At 38.5% G+C, this 18,373-nt stretch overlaps 1 protein-coding gene across 1 annotated transcript in view; it reads right to left on the bottom strand.

Annotated features, from left to right (window-relative positions):
- NETO2 (neuropilin (NRP) and tolloid (TLL)-like 2) overlaps positions 1 to 18,373 on the bottom strand; it is a 61,132-nt gene that overhangs the window by 15,622 nt on the left and 27,137 nt on the right. Inside the window, exon 7 of the mRNA XM_011952603.1 lies at positions 11,960 to 12,188. Coding sequence (XP_011807993.1) covers positions 11,960 to 12,188 — 229 coding nt within the window. The remainder of the gene's footprint in view (positions 1 to 11,959; positions 12,189 to 18,373) is intronic.

The raw sequence follows: 18,373 nt of genomic DNA, 5'->3' as shown, positions 1-18,373 counted from the left end.
GCCTTTCTAGATTCCTCTTCACTGGGCAGGGCATCTCTGAAAGAAAGGCAGCAGCCTCGGTCAGGGGCTTATAAATAAAACTCCCATCTCCCTGGGACAGCACCTGGGGGAAGGGGTGGCTGTGGGTGCAGCTTCAGCAGACTTAAACGCTCCTGCCTGCCAGCTCTGAAGAAAGCAGCAGACCTCCCAGCACAGCACTCGAGCTCTGCTAAGGGACACACTGACTCCTCAAGTGGGTCCCTGACCCCTGTGCCTCCTGACTGGGAGATACCTCCCAGCAGGGGTCGACAGACACCTCACACAGGAGAGCTCCAGCTGGCATCTGGTGGGTGCCCTTCTGGGACAAAGCTTCCAGAGAAAGGAAAAGGCAGCAATCTTTGCTATTCTGCAGCCTCCACTGGTGATACCCAGGCAAACAGGGTCTGGAGTGGACCTCCAGCAAACTCCGGCAGACCTGCAGCAGAGGGGCCTATTAGAAGGAAAACTAACAGAAAAGAATAGCATCAATATCAATAAAATGGGCATCCATGCATAAACCACATCCGAAGGTCACCAACATCAAAGAACAAAGGTAGATAAATCCATGAAGATAAGGAAAAACAGTGCAAAAAGGTTGAAAATTCCAAAAACCACAACGCCTCTTCTCCTCCAAAGGATCACCACCCCTCGCCAGCCAGGGAACAAAACTGGATGGAGAATGAGTTTGACGAATTGACAGAAGTAGGCTTCACAAGGTGGGTAGTAACAAACTTCTCTGAGCTAAGGGAGCATGTTCTAACCCAATGCAAGGAAGCTAAGAACCTTGAAAAAAGGTTAGAGGAATTGCTAACTAGAACAACCAGTTTAGAGAAGAACATAAATGACCTGATGGAGCTGAAAAACACAGCATGAGAACTTCATGAAGCATACGTAAGTATCAACACCTGAATGGATCAAGTGGAAGAAAGGATATCAGAGATTGAAGATCAGTTTAATGAAACAAAGCAGGAAGACAAAATTAGAGAAAAAAGAAAGAAAAGGAATAAAGTCTCCAAGAAATATGGGACTATATGAAAAGACCAAACCTATGTTTGACTGGTGTACCTGAAAGTGACAGGGAGAATGGAACCAAGTTGGAAAACACATTTCAGGATATTATCCAAGCAAACCTTCCCCAAACTGGCGACGCAGGCCAACATTCAAATTCAGGAAATACAGAGACCACCACAAAGATACTCCTCGAGAAGAGCAACCCCAAGACACATAATCGTCAGATTCACCAAGGTTGAAATGAAGGAAAAAATGTTAAGGGCAGCCAGAGAGAAAGGTCTGGTTACCCACAAAGGGAAGTCCATCAGACTAACAGCGGATCACTCTGCAGAAACCCTACAAGTCAGAAGAGAGTGGGGGCCAATATTCAACATTTTTTTTTTGTGTGTGTGATGGAGTCTCGCTCTGTCACGGTGGTGTGATCTTGGCTCACTGCAACCTCTGTCTCCTGGGTTCAGTGGGTTCAAGCAATTCTCTCAGCCTCACGAGTAGCTGGGATTACAGGTGCCCGCCAGCACGCCCAGCTAATTTTTGTATTTTTAGTAGAGATGGGGTTTCACCATCTTGGCCAGCTGGTCTTGAACTCGTGACCTCGTGATCCACCAGCCTTGGCTTCCCAAAGTGCTGGGATTACAGGTGTGAGCCACCGCACCCAGCCTCAACATTCTTAAAGAATGTTCAACCCAGAATTTCATATCCAGCCAAACTAAGCTTCATAAGCAAAGGAGAAATAAAATCCTTTACAGACAAGCAAATGCTGAGAGACTTTGTCACCACCAGGCCCGCCTTACAAGAGTTCCTGAAGGCAGCACTAAATATGGAAAGGAAAAACTGGTACCAGCCACTGCAAAACATACCAAATTAAAAAGACTATCAACACTATGAAGAAACTGCATCAACTAATGGGCAAAATAACCAGCTACCATCAAAATGACAGGATCAAATTCACACATGACAATATTAACCTTAAATGTAAATGGGCTAAATGCCCCCAATTAAAAGACACAGACTGGCAAATTGGATGAAGAGTCAAGACCCATCAGCGTGATGTATTTAGCAGATCCAACTCATGTGCAAAGACACACATAGGCTCAAAATAAACAGATGGAGGAATATTTACCAATCAAATGGCAAGAAAAAAAAAATCAGAGGTTGCAATCCTAGTCTCTGATAAAACAGACTTTAAACCAACAAAGATTAAAAAAAAAGACAAAGAAGGGCATTACAGGGATCAATGCTGAAGGGTAAAGGGATCAATGCAACAAGAGCTAACTATCCTAAATATATATATGCACCCAATACAGGAGCACCCAGATTCATAAAGCAAGTTCTTAGAGACCTACAAAGAGACTTAGACTCCCACACAATAATTGTGAAAGACTTTAACAACCCATTGTCAATATTAGACAGATAACGAGACAGAAAATTAACAAGGATATCCAGGACTTGAACTCAGCTCTGGACCAAGCGGACCTAATAGATACCTACAGAACTCTTCAACCCAAATCAACAGTATACACTCTTCTCAGCACCACATCACGCTTATTCTAAAACTGACCACATAATTGGAAGTAAAACACTCCTTAGGAAATGCAAAAGAACAGAAATCATAACAAATAGTCTCTCGGACCACAGTGCAATCAAATTAGAACTCAGGATTAAGAAACTCACTCAAAACCACACAACTACATGGAAACTGAACAATCTGCTCCTGAATGACTACTGGGTACATAACAAAATTAAGACAGAAATAAATAAGCTCTTTGAAACCAATGAGAACAGACACAACGTGCCAGAATCTCTGGGACACAGCTAACACAGTGTTTAGAGGGAAATTTATAGCACTAAATGCCCAGAGGAGAAGGTGGGAAAGATATAAAATTGACACCCTAACATCACAATTGAAAGAACTAGAGAAGCAAGAGCAAACACATTCAAAAGCTAGCAGAAGACAAAATAACTAAGATCAGAGCAGAACTGAAACAGATAGAGATACAAAAAAAAAACCTTCAAAAAATCAATGAATCCAGGAGCTGGTTTTTTGAAAAGATTAACAAAATAGACTGCTAGCCAGACTAATAAAGAAGAAAAGAGAAGAATCAAATAGACACAATAAAAAATGATAAAGGAGATATCACCACTGATCCCACAGAAATAGAAATTACCATCAGAGAATACTATAAACATCTCTATGCAAATAAACTAGAAAATCTAGAAGAAATGGATACATTCCTGGACACATACACCCTCCCAAGACTAAACCAGGAAGAAGTCAAATCCCTGAATAGATCAATAACAAGTTCTGAAATTGAAGCAATAATTAATAGCCTACCAACCAACAAAAGCCCAGGACCACATGGATTCACACCCGAATTCTACCAGAGGTACAAAGTGGAGCTGGTATCACTCCTTCTGAAAGTATTCCAAACAACAGAAAAGAGGGACTTCTCCCTAACTCACTTTATGAGGCCAGCATCTTCCTGGTAACAAAACCTGGTAGAGACACAACAAAAAAGAAAATTTCAGGCCAATATCCCTGATGAACGTCGATGTGAAAATCCTCAGTAAAATTCTGGCAAATTAAATCCAGCAGCACATCAAAAACCTTATCTACCACAATCAAGTCAGCTTCATCCCTCGGATGCAAGGCTGGTTCAACATACACAAATCAATCACATAAACAGACCCAATGAGAAAAATCACATTATTATCTCAATAGATGTAGAAAAGGCCTTCTATAAAATTCAACACTCCTTCATGCTAAAAACTCTCAATAAACCAGGTATTGATGGAATGTATCTCAAAATCATTAGAGTGATTTATGACAAACCCACAGCCAATATCACACTGAATGGGCAAAAGCTGGAAGCATTTCCTTTGAACACCGGAACAAGACAAGGATACCCTCTCTCACCACTCCTATTCAACATGGTATTGGAGGTTCTGGCCAGGGCAATTAGGCAAGATAAAGAAATAAAGGATATTCAAACAGGAAGACAGGAAGTTAAATTGTCTCTGTTTGCAAATGACATGATTGTATATTTAGAAAACCCCATGGTCTCAGCCCAAAATCTCCTTAAGCTGATAAGCAACTTCAGCAAAGTTTCAGAATACAAATCAATGTGCAAAAATCACAAGCATTCCTATACACCAATAGGTGTATAGACAAACAGAGAGCTAAATCATCAATGAACTCCCATTCACAATTGCTAAAAAGAGAATAAAATACCTAGGAATACAACTTATAAGGGATGTGAAAGACCTCTTCAAGGGGAACTACAAACCACTGCTCAAGGAAATAAGAGAGGACACAAATGGAAAAACATTCCATGCTCATGGATAGGAAGAATCAATATCGTGAAAATAGCCATACTGCCCAAAGTAATTTATAGATTCAATGCTATCCCCATCAAGTTACCATTTGACTTTCTTCACAGAATTAGAAAAAACTAGTTTAAATTTCGTATGGAACCAAAATGGAGCCTGTATAGTCAAGACAATCCTAAGCAAAAAGAACAAAGCTGGAGGCATCATGCTTCCTGACTTCAAACTATACCACAAGGCTACAGTAACCAAAACAGCAAGGTATTGGTACCAAAACAGATATATAGACCAATGGAACAGAATAGAGGCCTCAGAAATAACGCCACATATCTACAACCATCTGATCTTTGACAAATCTGACAAAAACAAGCAATGGGGAAAGGATTCCCTATTTAATGGTATTGGGAAATCTGGCTAGCCATATGCAGAAAACTCAAACTGGACCCCTTCCAGAAACTGGACCTTATACAAAAATTAACTCAAGATGGACTAAAGACTTAAACCTAAGACCTAAAACCATAAAAACCCTAGAAGAAAACCTAGGCAATAACCACTCAGGAGATAGGCACGGGCAAAGGCTTCATGACTAAAACACCAAAAGCAATCGCAACAAAAGCCAAAATTGGCAAATGGATCTAACTAAACTAAAGAGCTTCTGCACACCAAAAGAAACTATTATCACAGTGAACAGGCAACCTACAGAATGTTGCAATCTATCCATCTGACAAAGGGCTAATATCCAGAATCTACAAGGAACTTAAACAAATTTACAAGAAAAAAAAATCAACCCCATCAAAAAGTAGGTGAAGGATATGAACAGACATTTCTCAAAAGAACACATTTATGCAGCCAACAAAGATATGAAAAAAAGCTCATCATCACTGGTCATTAGAGAAATGCAAATCAAAACCACAATGAGATACCATCTCACGCCAGTTAGAATGGCTACCACTAAAAAGTCAGAAAACAAGAGATGCTGGAGAGGATGTGGAGAAACAGTGCTTTTAGACTGTTGGTGGGAGTGTAAATTAGTTCAACCATTGTGGAAGAGTGTGGAGACTCCTCAAGGATCTAGAACTAGAAATACTATTTGACTCAGCAATCTCATTACTGGATATATACCCAAAGGATTATAAATCATTCTACTATAAAGACACATGCACACATATGTTTATTGCAGCATTATTCATAATAGCAAAGACTTGGAATCGACCCAAATGCCCATCAATGATAAACTGGATAAAGAAAATGTGGCACATATATACCATGGAATACTATGCAGCCATAAAAAAGGATGAGTTCATGTCCTTTGCAGGGACATGGATGAAGCGGGAAACCATCATTCTCAGCAAACTAACACAGGAACAAAATCAAACACTGCATGCTCTCACTCCTAAGTGGGAGTTGAAGTATAAGAACACACGGACACAGGGAGGGGAGGGAACATCACACACCGGGGCCTGTTGGGGGGTGGGGGCCCAGGGTAGGGACAGTATTAGGAGAAATGTAGATGATGGGTTGATGGATGCAGCAAACCAGCGTGGCAGGTGTATACTTATGTAACAAACCTGCACGCTCTGCACATGTATCCCAGAACTTCAAGTATCATAATAATAAAAAAAGTTAACACTAATCCCCAAACTCTTTGAAAAAGTTGAAGAACAAACACTAGTTACTCATTCTATGAGGCCAGAACACTAGTTACTCATTCTATGAGGCCAGAATTATTCTGATACCAAAGCTAGAAAAAGATACACACAAAAAACTAAAGACCAATATCCCTTACGAATATTAACATAAAAATCCTCAAGAAAATTACTACTTCAGAATTCAGCAACATATAAAATGATTATACACCAAGAACAAGTGGGATTTATTCCCAGAATGCATGAGTGGTTCAATATACAAAAGCCTACCAATTTAATACATCACATTTACAGTAAGGGAAAACAACTACATGATCAGCTCAATGAATTTTTAAAACAGCATTTGACAAAATTCAACAGCCTTTCATGATAAGAACATTCAATTAACTACGAATAGAAAAAAAAAATTCCTTCACATGACAAAGGCCATATAGGAAAAACCCAGAGCTACCATCATAATCAGTAGTGAAGGACAGAGCTCCACTAAGATCAAGAATAAGACAGATACCCAATTTCACTTCTATTGAATATATACTAGAAGTTCTGGTTGGAGCAATTAGGCAAGAAAATGAAATGAAACGTATCCAAATTAGAAAGGAAGATATAAGATTTTCTCTGTTCACAAAAAACACAATCTTACATGCAGAAAACCCTAAAGATCACACCCCCCCACCCACCCACACCCCGTTAGAGCTAATAAACTAAGTCAACAAAGTTGCTGGATGCAAAACCCACATACACAAATCCGTTGCACTTCTAAACACTGCCAATTAACAATCAGAAAAGGAAGAAAATAATTCCAGTATAATAGCATTAAAAAGAATAAAATACTAGGAATAAATTTAACCAAGGAGGCAAAACATTCATATGCTGAAAACCACAAAACATTGCGGAATGAATTAAAGATGAAAAATCAAAGGGAATATACATCCTGTGTTCATGAATGGGAAGACTTCATACAGTTAAGATGACAATATTACTCAAAGTGACCCACAGATTCAAAATGATCCCTTTGAAAATCCCAATAGTGTTTCTGCAGAAATAGAAAAAGTTATCCTAAAATTCATGAAATGTGAATGAACCATGAATAGCCAATCCAATTTTGAAAAACAAGAAAAAAGTTGGAAGACTGACACGTCCTGATTTCAAAACTTATTACAAATTTACAGTAATCAAAACAATTACTACTGGCATAACAACAGGCATATAGACCAACAGAATTGAGAGGCCAGAAATAAATCTTCACATAAAATTTTTTTTTTTTGACAGAGTCTAGCTCTGTTGCCCAGGTTGGAGTGCAGTGGCGCAATCTCGGCTCACTGTTACCTCTGCCTCCCAGGTTCAAGTGATTGTCTTGCCTCAGGCTCCCGAGAAGCTAGGATTACAGGCGTGTGCCACCAAGCCTGGCTAAATTTTGTATTTGTAGTCGAGATGGGGTTTCGTCATGTTGGCTACGCTGGTATCAAACTCCTGATCTCAGGTGTTCCACCCACCTTGGCCTCCCAAAGTGCTGGGATTACAGGCATGAGCCACTGTGTCCGGTCTTTCTTTTTTTTAAAGAAAAATAGAGATGGGGTTTTGCTATGTTGATCAAGCTGGTCTTGAACTCCTGCCCAGGCTGGTCTCAAATTCCTACACTCAAGCAATCCTCCTGCCTCAGCCTCCTGTATAGCTGGGACTACAGATTGGCTATTCATGGTTCATTCGCATTTCATGCCACTGTGCCCAGGTCTAATTGATTTTTGACAGGGGTGTCAAAACCATTCAATGGGAAAGGACAGCGTTTTCAAAAAATGATCCTGGGAAAGCTGGATATCCACATGAAAAAGAATGAAGTTGGAGCCTTAACTTACACTATATACAAAAATTAACTCCAGATAGATCAAAGACCTAAATGTATTACAAAAGCTAAAACTATAAAACTCTCAGAAGAAAACGTATGAGAAAAGCTTTATGACATTGGTCTTGACAGTAATTTCTTGGATATCACACCAAAAACAACAACAACAAAAACCACATTAAATTGGGCTTCACCAAAATTAAAAACTTTTGTACCTGAAAGGACACTATATAAAGGGAGTGAAAAGGCAACAAACAGAATGCAAAAAAGTCTGCTAATCACATACATAAGGGACTAATATCCAGAATATGCAGAGAATGTCTACAACTTAAAAAAAAAATCAAAAGCGGGCAAAGGATGTGAAGAGAGCTTTCTGCAAAGAAGATACATGAATAGCCAAGAAGCCCATGGAAAAATGCTCAATATTACTAATCGTTAGGCAAATCAAAACCACAATGAGATGCTACTTTACACGTATTAGGATGGCTATTATCCAAAAGTACGAAAAATAACAGGTATTGGTGAAGATGTGGATAAACCGGAACCCTCTATGTGCTGCTGGTCAGTGTGTAAAATGGTGCAGCCACTGTGGAAAAGTTTGCTGGTTCCTCAAAAACTTAAACACAGATTTGCCATATGATCCAACAATTCTACACAGCAGCATTACTCATCATAACCCAAAGGTAGAAACAATCAAGCATCCATCAACTGATGAATGAATGTATAAAGAAAATGTGGCATTTACTTATGGAATATTTAGCCTTAAAAAAGAATAAAATTCTGATACATATGACCATATGGATAAACCATGAAAAGATACCATGGATGAACCTTGAAATCCTTATGCTAAGCGAAGTAAGCCCGACATAAAAGGACAAATATTATATGATTCTACTATGAGTTACCTAGAATACGGAAATTCAGAGACAGAAAGTAGAACAGAGGTTACCAGCGTAGGGAGAGAGAAAAAAATGGGAAGGAACTGTTTCATGGGTATAGCGTTTCAGTTTGGGATGATAAAAATGCTCCAAAGTGGTGATGGTTGCACAACAATGAGCATGTACTTAATGCCACTGATTTACACATTTAAAAGTGACTGAGGGTAAATTTTATACCATGTATATTTTGCCACAGTTGAAAAAAAAAAAGCTACAACCCTCCTGGAAGGGTATTTGGCAATATCTAACCAAAAAACTGCGCAACTATTTTTAACCAAACAATCCCACTTGTAGGAATTTATCCTGATGACACGTCTCCAACAATACAGAAAGACATACGCATAACATTATTCACTGCAGCTTGTTTATAACTGCAAATATTGGGAATAACCTATATGCCCACCATAAGTAGAAGATAAAATAAAGTTGGTATATACAATGCTCTACTATGCAGCTATAAAATACAAATGTGCTCTGTGAATTGATATGGAATGGTTTCCAGGATATATATATATATATTTTTGAGACAGGGTCTTACTCTGTCACACAGACTGGAGAGTGCAGTGGCCTGATCTCAGCTCATTGCAACCTCCACCTTCTGGTTTCAAGCGATTTTCATGCCTCACCCTCCCCAGTAGCTGGAATTATAGGCGCATGCTACCATGCCCCACTAATTTTTGTATTTTTAGTAGAGACAGAGTTTCGCCACCTTGCCCAGGCTGGTCTCAAACTCCTGACCTCAAGTGATATGCTGCCTCGGCTTCCCAAAGTGCTGGGATTACAGGTGTGAGACACTGCACCTGACCAGGATATACTTTTAAGTTGAAAAAATAAAGTGTAAAAGAGTAACACTGTCCTTCAAGTAAGAAAAAATGTCACATAAGAAAATACACATGTATCTGCTCATTTGTACAAAAATAAATCCAGGTAGAGGGTAGAAATGGACGGCAGAGAATGAAGGAGGCAAGGACACTTCCAAGTGTCCCTCTTGGGATGTGGGCTCTCTAGGAACAACAGTTATGTTCCCAGAACCCCCACATAAAAATAATGTATAGAAACCATGATGTGGGGGGAGCACAAAATGAAATATAAACCACTAGCCTGAGTAACTGGAAAACAGTATCTTGACAGTAAAACTAAACACAAAAAGAACTGTACATAAGGTACTTCGTTAGGAAATTTCTCAAAGGGATATGGATTAGCAATTGTGAAGTTACTTTTTGTGTATATTAGGATTAAACAAATTAATCCATTTTAGATAAATTAGGTTTCTCTCTGTAAGATGAAGAAAGGGCTCCTTGGAAATACGGTTGATCTAGGGTTGGGTCAGAGAAAACACAAGTTGAGCCTGGTTCATCCAGAATTGCCATAAAGTAAGAAAATAATTAAAAAACTATTAATTGGGTATGCTGAGAGGACACAGGAGGCAAACTGAAGGAGCTTCCAATGGCTGAAGCTTGGGCTTTGAGCAACAAAATAATGTTAGTATCATAGAAAAATAACTTTTTTTGAGACATTCTCACTCTGCTCACCCAGGCTGGAGTGCAGTGGTGTGACCTTAGCTCACTGCAGCCTTGACCTCCTGGGCTCAGGTGATTTTCCCACCTCAGCCTCCTGAGTAGCTGGGACTATAGGCACCAACTACGCCCAGCTAATTTTTGTATTTTTAGTAGAGATGGGGGTTTCAGCACGTTGCTGAGGCTGGTCTCGAACTCTTGACCTCAAGTGATCTGCTGCCTCAGCTTCCCAAAGTGCTGGGATTACAGGCGTGAGCCACGATGCCTGGTCATAATAATAATATTAATATTATAACAACAGAACAAAATAAAATATCCATAAGCCCATACTGACGTAATTATTAATAACTGAATAAGTGAGGAAAAAGGGATAGTTTTTCTCACAGCAGAATGTTAATTAATGTATACAGAAGGAATGATGGAAACAGAAAATCATGATCAGGTAAACCCTACAGTACTGTTACAGGCAGAAGCCAACAATGGATGCTAAAATTAGTGGGTGAGGAGATGTCGGCATAGACTCAAAGAGACTTATTAATTAGAAAGGAAAAAAAATAGCAACTTTTTAGTGAAGAAAACTGGCAGCACCTTAAGGAAGTGATCAAAGTTAACATTACCAGCAATAAGACAAAATGATACCATGTACCGCTGCTTCACTGACATGATGTAGTTAGAAGAGCACCACAGTTTCTGTGGTATTCCTGACAGAAACACACAGCCTCGGTGGAATCCCTAGGAAACATTAGACAAACTCAAACTGATGGACAGTCTACTACACTGGCTAGTACTCTTGACAATGTGCCAAGGAAAGACACAGACAGAGTCACTGTCACAGATGGAGAAGGCTAAGGATACTTCACAACTAAAAGCAATGTGGGAAACTGGATCATAAAAGGACCTTCATGGCAAAACTAGAGATACTGGAATCAGGTCTATAGCTTAGTTAATAATAGTGTTATCTGTGTTAATTTTCAGTTTTATTCTGGCTTTGAGAGATGTTGGCATTAGGGGAATCTGAGTGAATGGCACATAGGGAACTCTTATCATTTTTACAATGTTCTGTAAGTTTAAAGTTATTTAAAAAGAAAAATATCTATGGCATATCTAAATCTTTGATGACCATAGTTTCGTGGATTCATAACTCTTCACCAAGCTAAATTAATACTACTAATAAGTTAGAAAATCTTGAGAGAAAGTATAAGTCTTCCCTGTCTGTAATCTCTACCACTTGTTTATACCTTTATAATGAGTGTTCCAATTGATATGTTAACATGGTTTTTTCACCCATGACAGTCCATTCCAAGAGAACAGGGACCAAGATACAGTTGCTTCTACCTTGTGACTTGCATATTTTTGTCAAAAGTAAATGCTGTCTGGTATAGTGCCATGTGCCTGTAGTCCCAGCTACTTGGGAGGGTGAAGCAGAGGATCGCTTGAGCCCAGGAGTTTAAGGCCAGCCTGGGCAACAAATCAAGACCCCACCTCCAAAAATTAAATAAAATTTAAAACATTTTAAATTTAATATTCTTGCATTAAAAAGAGCTGTAGTAAAACAAAAAAAAATACATCCTAAAATAAATATTTTTAAAAAGTAAATGCTGAGTGCATTGTGAATGAGTGAAAAATATGTAAAAGATCTCAATACTATAGGAATTATTTACTTACGCTCCACAAAGGAAGTAAAGAGCATTCGAAACCTGCTAAGCCGACTACCTTCATCTGCCCACATTCGAATCACTCCAATTCCTGTTTTAAGCATTACATCATTGGCCACAGTGCTGCAAAACTTGGCCTTCAGGTTTTCAATAGAACTGCTTCCATCATAGACTGCAACGAAGTTTCTCTTGCATTCATTTGAGTGCTCCATTTGATAATCCAGGAACCTCAAATAAATCTGTAGTATTAACACAAAAACACTGCTTTTAAAAAGATACATTAATTTGAATTTTTCTATTTCTATTTTCCATAGACAACATGGTCCACCAAATAATAACAGCTGACAGAAAACCATAACAGATAAATGACTGATGCCTAAATAGTTAGAGGAACTAAGATTAATGATCTGTTTCTTTGGTTGTCTTAATAATGGAACCAAGCACTAAGGAACTTACTTTGTGTTTTGTCTATAAAGAGAAGAAACTTTTTGTTCACAAGGCATAACTATCTCACATTTTTCTCATTATAAAAGCAATCTCATGGTACTGGGCAGGGGAGAAATAAAATAATCACTCATAATTCTATTATTCCAACAATGCATGTGATTGGTGAGTTTCTTTTCAGTTTTTCTGCACATTTAAAAAACCTGTGTTTAATTGTAAGATATACACATCCTACTTTAGCTGTATCATATAAAAATGTTTTTATCTATACTCTTAGCCATACCTATTCCTGGATGTCCTATTATTTATTTACACAATATCCTACTGTTCTACATGGTTGCTTTATGATTTCACCTCTTAACAACATCTGCATTTTCAGACAGGCAGACATCAACTGTACTATCAAAGGAAGCTCTGTTAGCATCCCCTCATTCAAATTTTATAGCTAAATGGTACTAAGTTATTTCCTAAACACTCTCGATCCATTGTTGTTTGACAATTTCTCTTACATTGTAAACTTGGATTTTAAACATTAATCTCCAGAAGAGCCTAATGAAGTAAGTATCATGTTTTTTTGTGGGCAGAGATCAATCTGTCATTCGGTGGCAAGGATTAAACCCAGGTTGGTCTGACTCTAAATGTGCGTCCTTCCCATTCCATGAGGTGCTTTACATACTCACACAGTGTTCCCTGTTTGGGCTCTAGTTGCTCATATGTGACTCTACGATTAAAATAAAATTTGAGTGAGTAAATAAAGATTACCTTTGAATTGCCATTCAAGACATCTAATGAGTATTCACTTCCTAGCTATTACTCTGAGGGAGCAGTATGCCACCCCTACCCTTTAATTCAAAGGGATTAATAAAACAAAAATGTTATGTCATATATTCCCCCCTACTCCACCAAATACCTTGATGGCATAACACTAAGAGAGAACAACTTACAAAATATAGCTTAAAGAATTAAATTTTGACTAAATAATTTTGGTTTATTTGAAATGACTGGTTCACCACTTCTGTAAGAGTGGTGGAAAATTGGTAATGAAATGGGATTTCCAGTTCAAAACTTTACAAAGTCTTCATGCATGTATTTTAACATAGAAGCAGTATGTTTTCTTAAATACATCATCAGTTCTCATTAGTTTTCCATCACTTATATAACCCAAACCCTCTGCTCACACTCTGTGGTAGGGAGCACTAATGCTGTAATAACTTCCCTTTTCCACTAGACTGTGATGTCTTCCAATGGAAGGTCACTGGCTCAGTTTCATCCAGCATAATTCTTGCTCATGGCAGGCAATAAGAAAGTAACTAGGCTTGTAAAACTATGACCTGGAAGAAGTATCAGTAAAATAATCAAGCTGTCTCAAGTATTTATATTTACTCTCTGCTTTTCTTTTAATCCAAATAAATACGGTATTATACAAGGCTATAGTAAATGCTCTTCAAATACATATTTTTTAAAAAACATGAAGTTAAAGATAAATGATAACAAATCATAGCACTTTTCTACTGTAAATACAGCTAAATATTGAATTGTTTCATTCAACAAATTTTTGGGAAATATTCATAATGTGAATCTGACAAATTGAAATGTTGGGAGAAGGGCATAAACTACTTTCTTTTACTCCAGATTGCATGAGAAAGGATCTTTTACTTACATCTTTTATCAAGTAAGTGACCTCTTACCCTATCCCTGTATCCTACCCAGAGAGGCAGGGCAAGTTACCTGGAGGGTTGGAGTTTGGTTTCTTTCTCCCGCCCCCCACAGGAAGTGGGACTGGGTAGGCCGGTCTGCTCGGCAGATGTGAACTTTCCCTGGAGTGGAATGGGCTGTTCTAGACTTCGGTGAGAGGTAGAACTGGTGGGTAAGGAGCTGGCAACAGTAATTAGATCATCTCTCTGCATTGCTCTCTCTATCCTAGCTTTCACTATGGTAAAGAGGCTTTTCCGACTCCCTACATGCTGACATTTTTATTTCTCAATTAGTTCAGCACTCCAGCAGAGAAAAGGGATGCTATTTATTGGAGCCCCTGAAGACCCCAACAGAAATGAAATCCCCAGAAAGTTACTATCATGAAAAGGCCACTGATAAAAGTGGACTAAAACACTAATTGTATACTCTTAAACACCGATGCCTTCTTTTGTATATTTATTTTTAAATATATTTTTAATTTAAAAAATAGAGACAGGGTCTTGCCATACTGTCTAGGCTGGTCTTGAACTCCTGGGCTCAAGTGATCCTCCTGCTTTGGTCTCCCAAAGTGCTGGCACTGCAGGCATGGGCCACCATGACTGACTTCCTTTTTATATTTATAAATGGGTATTTTTCTTAAACATCACCCATTAACTAGTTTCTCATATTTAGTATACAAGGGTTATGGTGACCTTTAACATTTAATTTAGATTTCTTAAATAAAACCATCTATTTACACTTTTTTTTGTTTCCTTTTTTTTAGCCAGAGTCTCACTCCGTCTCCCAGGCTGGAGTTCAGTGGCATGATCGCGGCTCTCAGTGCAGCCTCCACCCCCCAGATTCAAGAGATTCTCCTGCTTCAGACTCCTGAGTAGTTGGGACTATAGGCGTGCACCACCATGCCTGGCTAATTTTTTGTATTTTTAGTAGAGACGGGGTTTTGCTATGTTGCCTAGGCTGGTTTCGAACTCTTGACCTCAAGTGATCCACCTGTCTCAGCCTCCCAAAGTGCTGGGTTTATAAGCATGAGCCACTGTGCCTGGCCTATTTACACACTTAAACATTTAAAATTTGATCCAATTCCCATGTCAACTGTATAATTTTTTTAACTTTAAGTAACTGATTTACTTTTATTAAAAGCAATACAACATTCTTCTATAGTCAATATTCCAGGTAATACTCCTAAAAAATTTGTGAATATGGAATTATCTTTTCATGGAATATTTCAATTTAGAGTAAGGAGATCTAATAAATATTGTTTAATATAACTTATTTAATGCACATTTAATATTTTCATACTTACATATCTACAAAAATATGTTGTATTGTTCCATATATTTTAAAACCTCATACCAGTAATAGAAATAAATTGCTGTGTATCCATTCTCCTATTGGGCATTTAGCTTGCTTCTACCTTTATAATTAGCTAATATTGCTGTAAACACTGTTGTCTTCTCATTATGCACAGGTATGACAATTTCATTTGGGTATAAATCCAGAAGTATACTTGTGTGGTAGCATGTGACCATTTTCCGCTTTACTAGAGCACATGCAAAATAGCTCTCCAAAGTGGTTGTACCAATTTATATATATTTTTTCTCTTTACAGTTGAATTCTAACGAGACAATTTATACTTCTAAAGCAAATTCTTTGAGTCTGCTTGCTTTACTCAATCCACTACTCAGTCCTTGCTGACACTTCAAGAACAGTTCCACAACTCACTCAAATTCTCCTGTGCTGTTACTGTGCAGTCAAAACCTATCTCCAGTCTTCATTCCCAGTAAGCAATGATCTGTTTTTTGTCCTGTAGTTCACTTTTTCCAGAATTTTATATAAATGAAATCACACAGCATGTATCCTTTGAGTCTAGATCATTTCACTTAGCATGATGCATCTGGGGTTAATGCACGTAGCTATAGTTTGTCCCTTTTTATTGTTGACTAGATTTTACTATATGGATGTACCACAGTTTATTTATTTATTTTTTGAGATGGAATTTTCGCTCATCATACAGGCTGGAGTGCGGTCATCATACAGGCTGGAGTGCGGTAGTGTGATCTGGGCTCACTGCAACCTCCGCCTCCAGGGTTCAAGCAATTCTCCTGCCTCAGCCTCCCAAGCAGTTGGGATTACAGGCACCTGCCACCAGGCCCGGCTAATTTTTTGTATTTTTAGTAGAGTAGGGGTTTTACCATGTTAGCCAGGATGGTCTTGAACTCCTGACCTCAAGTGATCCCCCCGCCTCCGCCTCCCAAAGTGCTGGAACTATAGGCGTGAACCACCGCACCTGACCTATTCTTTCAAAAGCTAAAGAACACTTGAAACATTTCTAGTTTTTGGTTATTACAGATAAAGTTGTTATGAATATTTACATACAGGTTTTTTCCATGAACATAAGCTTTCATTTCTCCCGGGTACCCATCCAGAAGAGACTGCTGAGTCACATAGTAACTTTATAGGAAACCACCAACCTGTTTCCCAGAGTGGCTCTATCATTTTGCACTCCTACCAGGAATGTATCAGAGTTTCAGCTGCTCTACAGAGTTCCCAGCACTGAGTGATTTTTCTAAATTACAGTTATTCTAACAGAGAATAGTGCCATCTCATTGTGGTTTGAATTTGCATTTTTGTAATGATTAAATCTTCTGTGGTGAAGTATCTGTTAAAATCTGTTTTATAATTGGGTTTTGTTCTTATTGTTGACTTTTGAGTTCTGGATGAAAGAAATCTTTTCATAGGTGATTTTTTTTTCTCCCAGTCAGTGGCTTTTTTTTTTCCCCCACTCAACAGTTGTCTTTCACATAGAAAAGCTTTTTCATTAGTCCAACTTAAAATTTTTCTTTTTTTTTCTTTTCTGAGATGGAGTCTTGCTCTGTTGCCCAGGCTGGAGTGCAGTGGCGCGATCTTGGCTTACTGCAAGCTCCACCTCCCGGGTTCACAGCACTCTACTGCCTCAGCCTCCTGGGGAGCTGGGACTACAGGTGCCCGCCACCACGCCCAGCTAATTTTTTTTATTTTTAGTAGAGACAGGGTTTTACCATGTTAGCCAGGATGGTCTCAATCTCCTGACCTTGAGATCTGCCTGCCTCAACCTCCCAAAGTTCTAAGACTACAGGTGTGAGCCACCACACCCAGCCTAAATTTTTCTTTTATGGATACTCTTTCGGTGTTGCATCTAAGAACTCTTTGTCTAACCCAGTAAGATTCTTTTCATATATTCTCCTCTAAATGTTTTATAATTTTATATCTATGTCCATGATTTATTTTGAGTTAATTTTTAAATACAGTGTTGGATGTAGGTGAGGGTTCATTTTTTTTTTCTTTGAATATGGAGGTCCAATTGTTCCAGCACCATCTGTTAAAGACTATCCTTTCTCCACTCAATTTCCTTTCAATGTCAAAAAATCAATGAACCATATTTGCATAAATCTAATCTCTGGACTATCCTGTTCCATTGATCTGTGTGTCTGTCCTTTGTCTTGGTTACTGAAGCTTCACAGTAAGTCTTGAAATCAGGTAATGAGTCTTTCATGTTTGTTTTTTTTCAGAATAATTTTGGCTTTTGTAATCCCTTGCTTTTCCATTATGTTCTAGAATCAGTTTGTCTATCTTTACAAAAAATATAGCTGTGATTTTGATTGAAATTGTATTCATCTGTGTAGATCATTTTCATAAGAACTGACATTTTAGCACTACTGGGCCTATTAATACATTGACACAGTATATCTATTTATTTAGATCATCTCTGAATATTTTCATTATGGTCTTCTAAGTTTTCAGTTTACAGATATTACAGTTTTTTTTGGTGGAGTAATATTTTAAATGGTACTGTTTTCTTAATTTTGAACTCCAATTTTCATTGCTAGTATATACAAATTCAATTGATTTTTTTTTTTTCTTGAGACAGAGTCTCAGTTTGTTGTCCAGGCTGGAGTGCAGTGGTGTGCTCTTGGCTCACTGCAGCCTCCACCTCCTTGGCTGAAGTGATCCTCCCGCCTCAGCCTCCTGGGTAGCGCTGGGACTACAGGTGCAGCTACCATGCCCGGCTAATTTATATATTTATATATATACATATATATTTTTTGTTTTTTTTTACAGAGGCTGGGTTTCGTTAGGTTGCCCGGGCTGGTCTTGAACCAAGTGATCCGCCTGCCTTGGCCTCCCAAAGTGCTGGGATTACAGGCGGGAGTCACAGTGCCTGACCTGCAATTGATTTTTGTATACTGGTCTTCCATCCTGCAATCTTGCTAATCTGATATATTTGTCCCAGGAGCTTTTTAGAGGC

This window comes from Colobus angolensis, unplaced genomic scaffold, assembly GCF_000951035.1.
Source record: "Colobus angolensis palliatus isolate OR3802 unplaced genomic scaffold, Cang.pa_1.0 Scaffold343, whole genome shotgun sequence".
Lineage (NCBI taxonomy): Eukaryota > Metazoa > Chordata > Mammalia > Primates > Cercopithecidae > Colobus > Colobus angolensis.
This window is presented reverse-complemented; position numbering and strand designations above follow the sequence as displayed.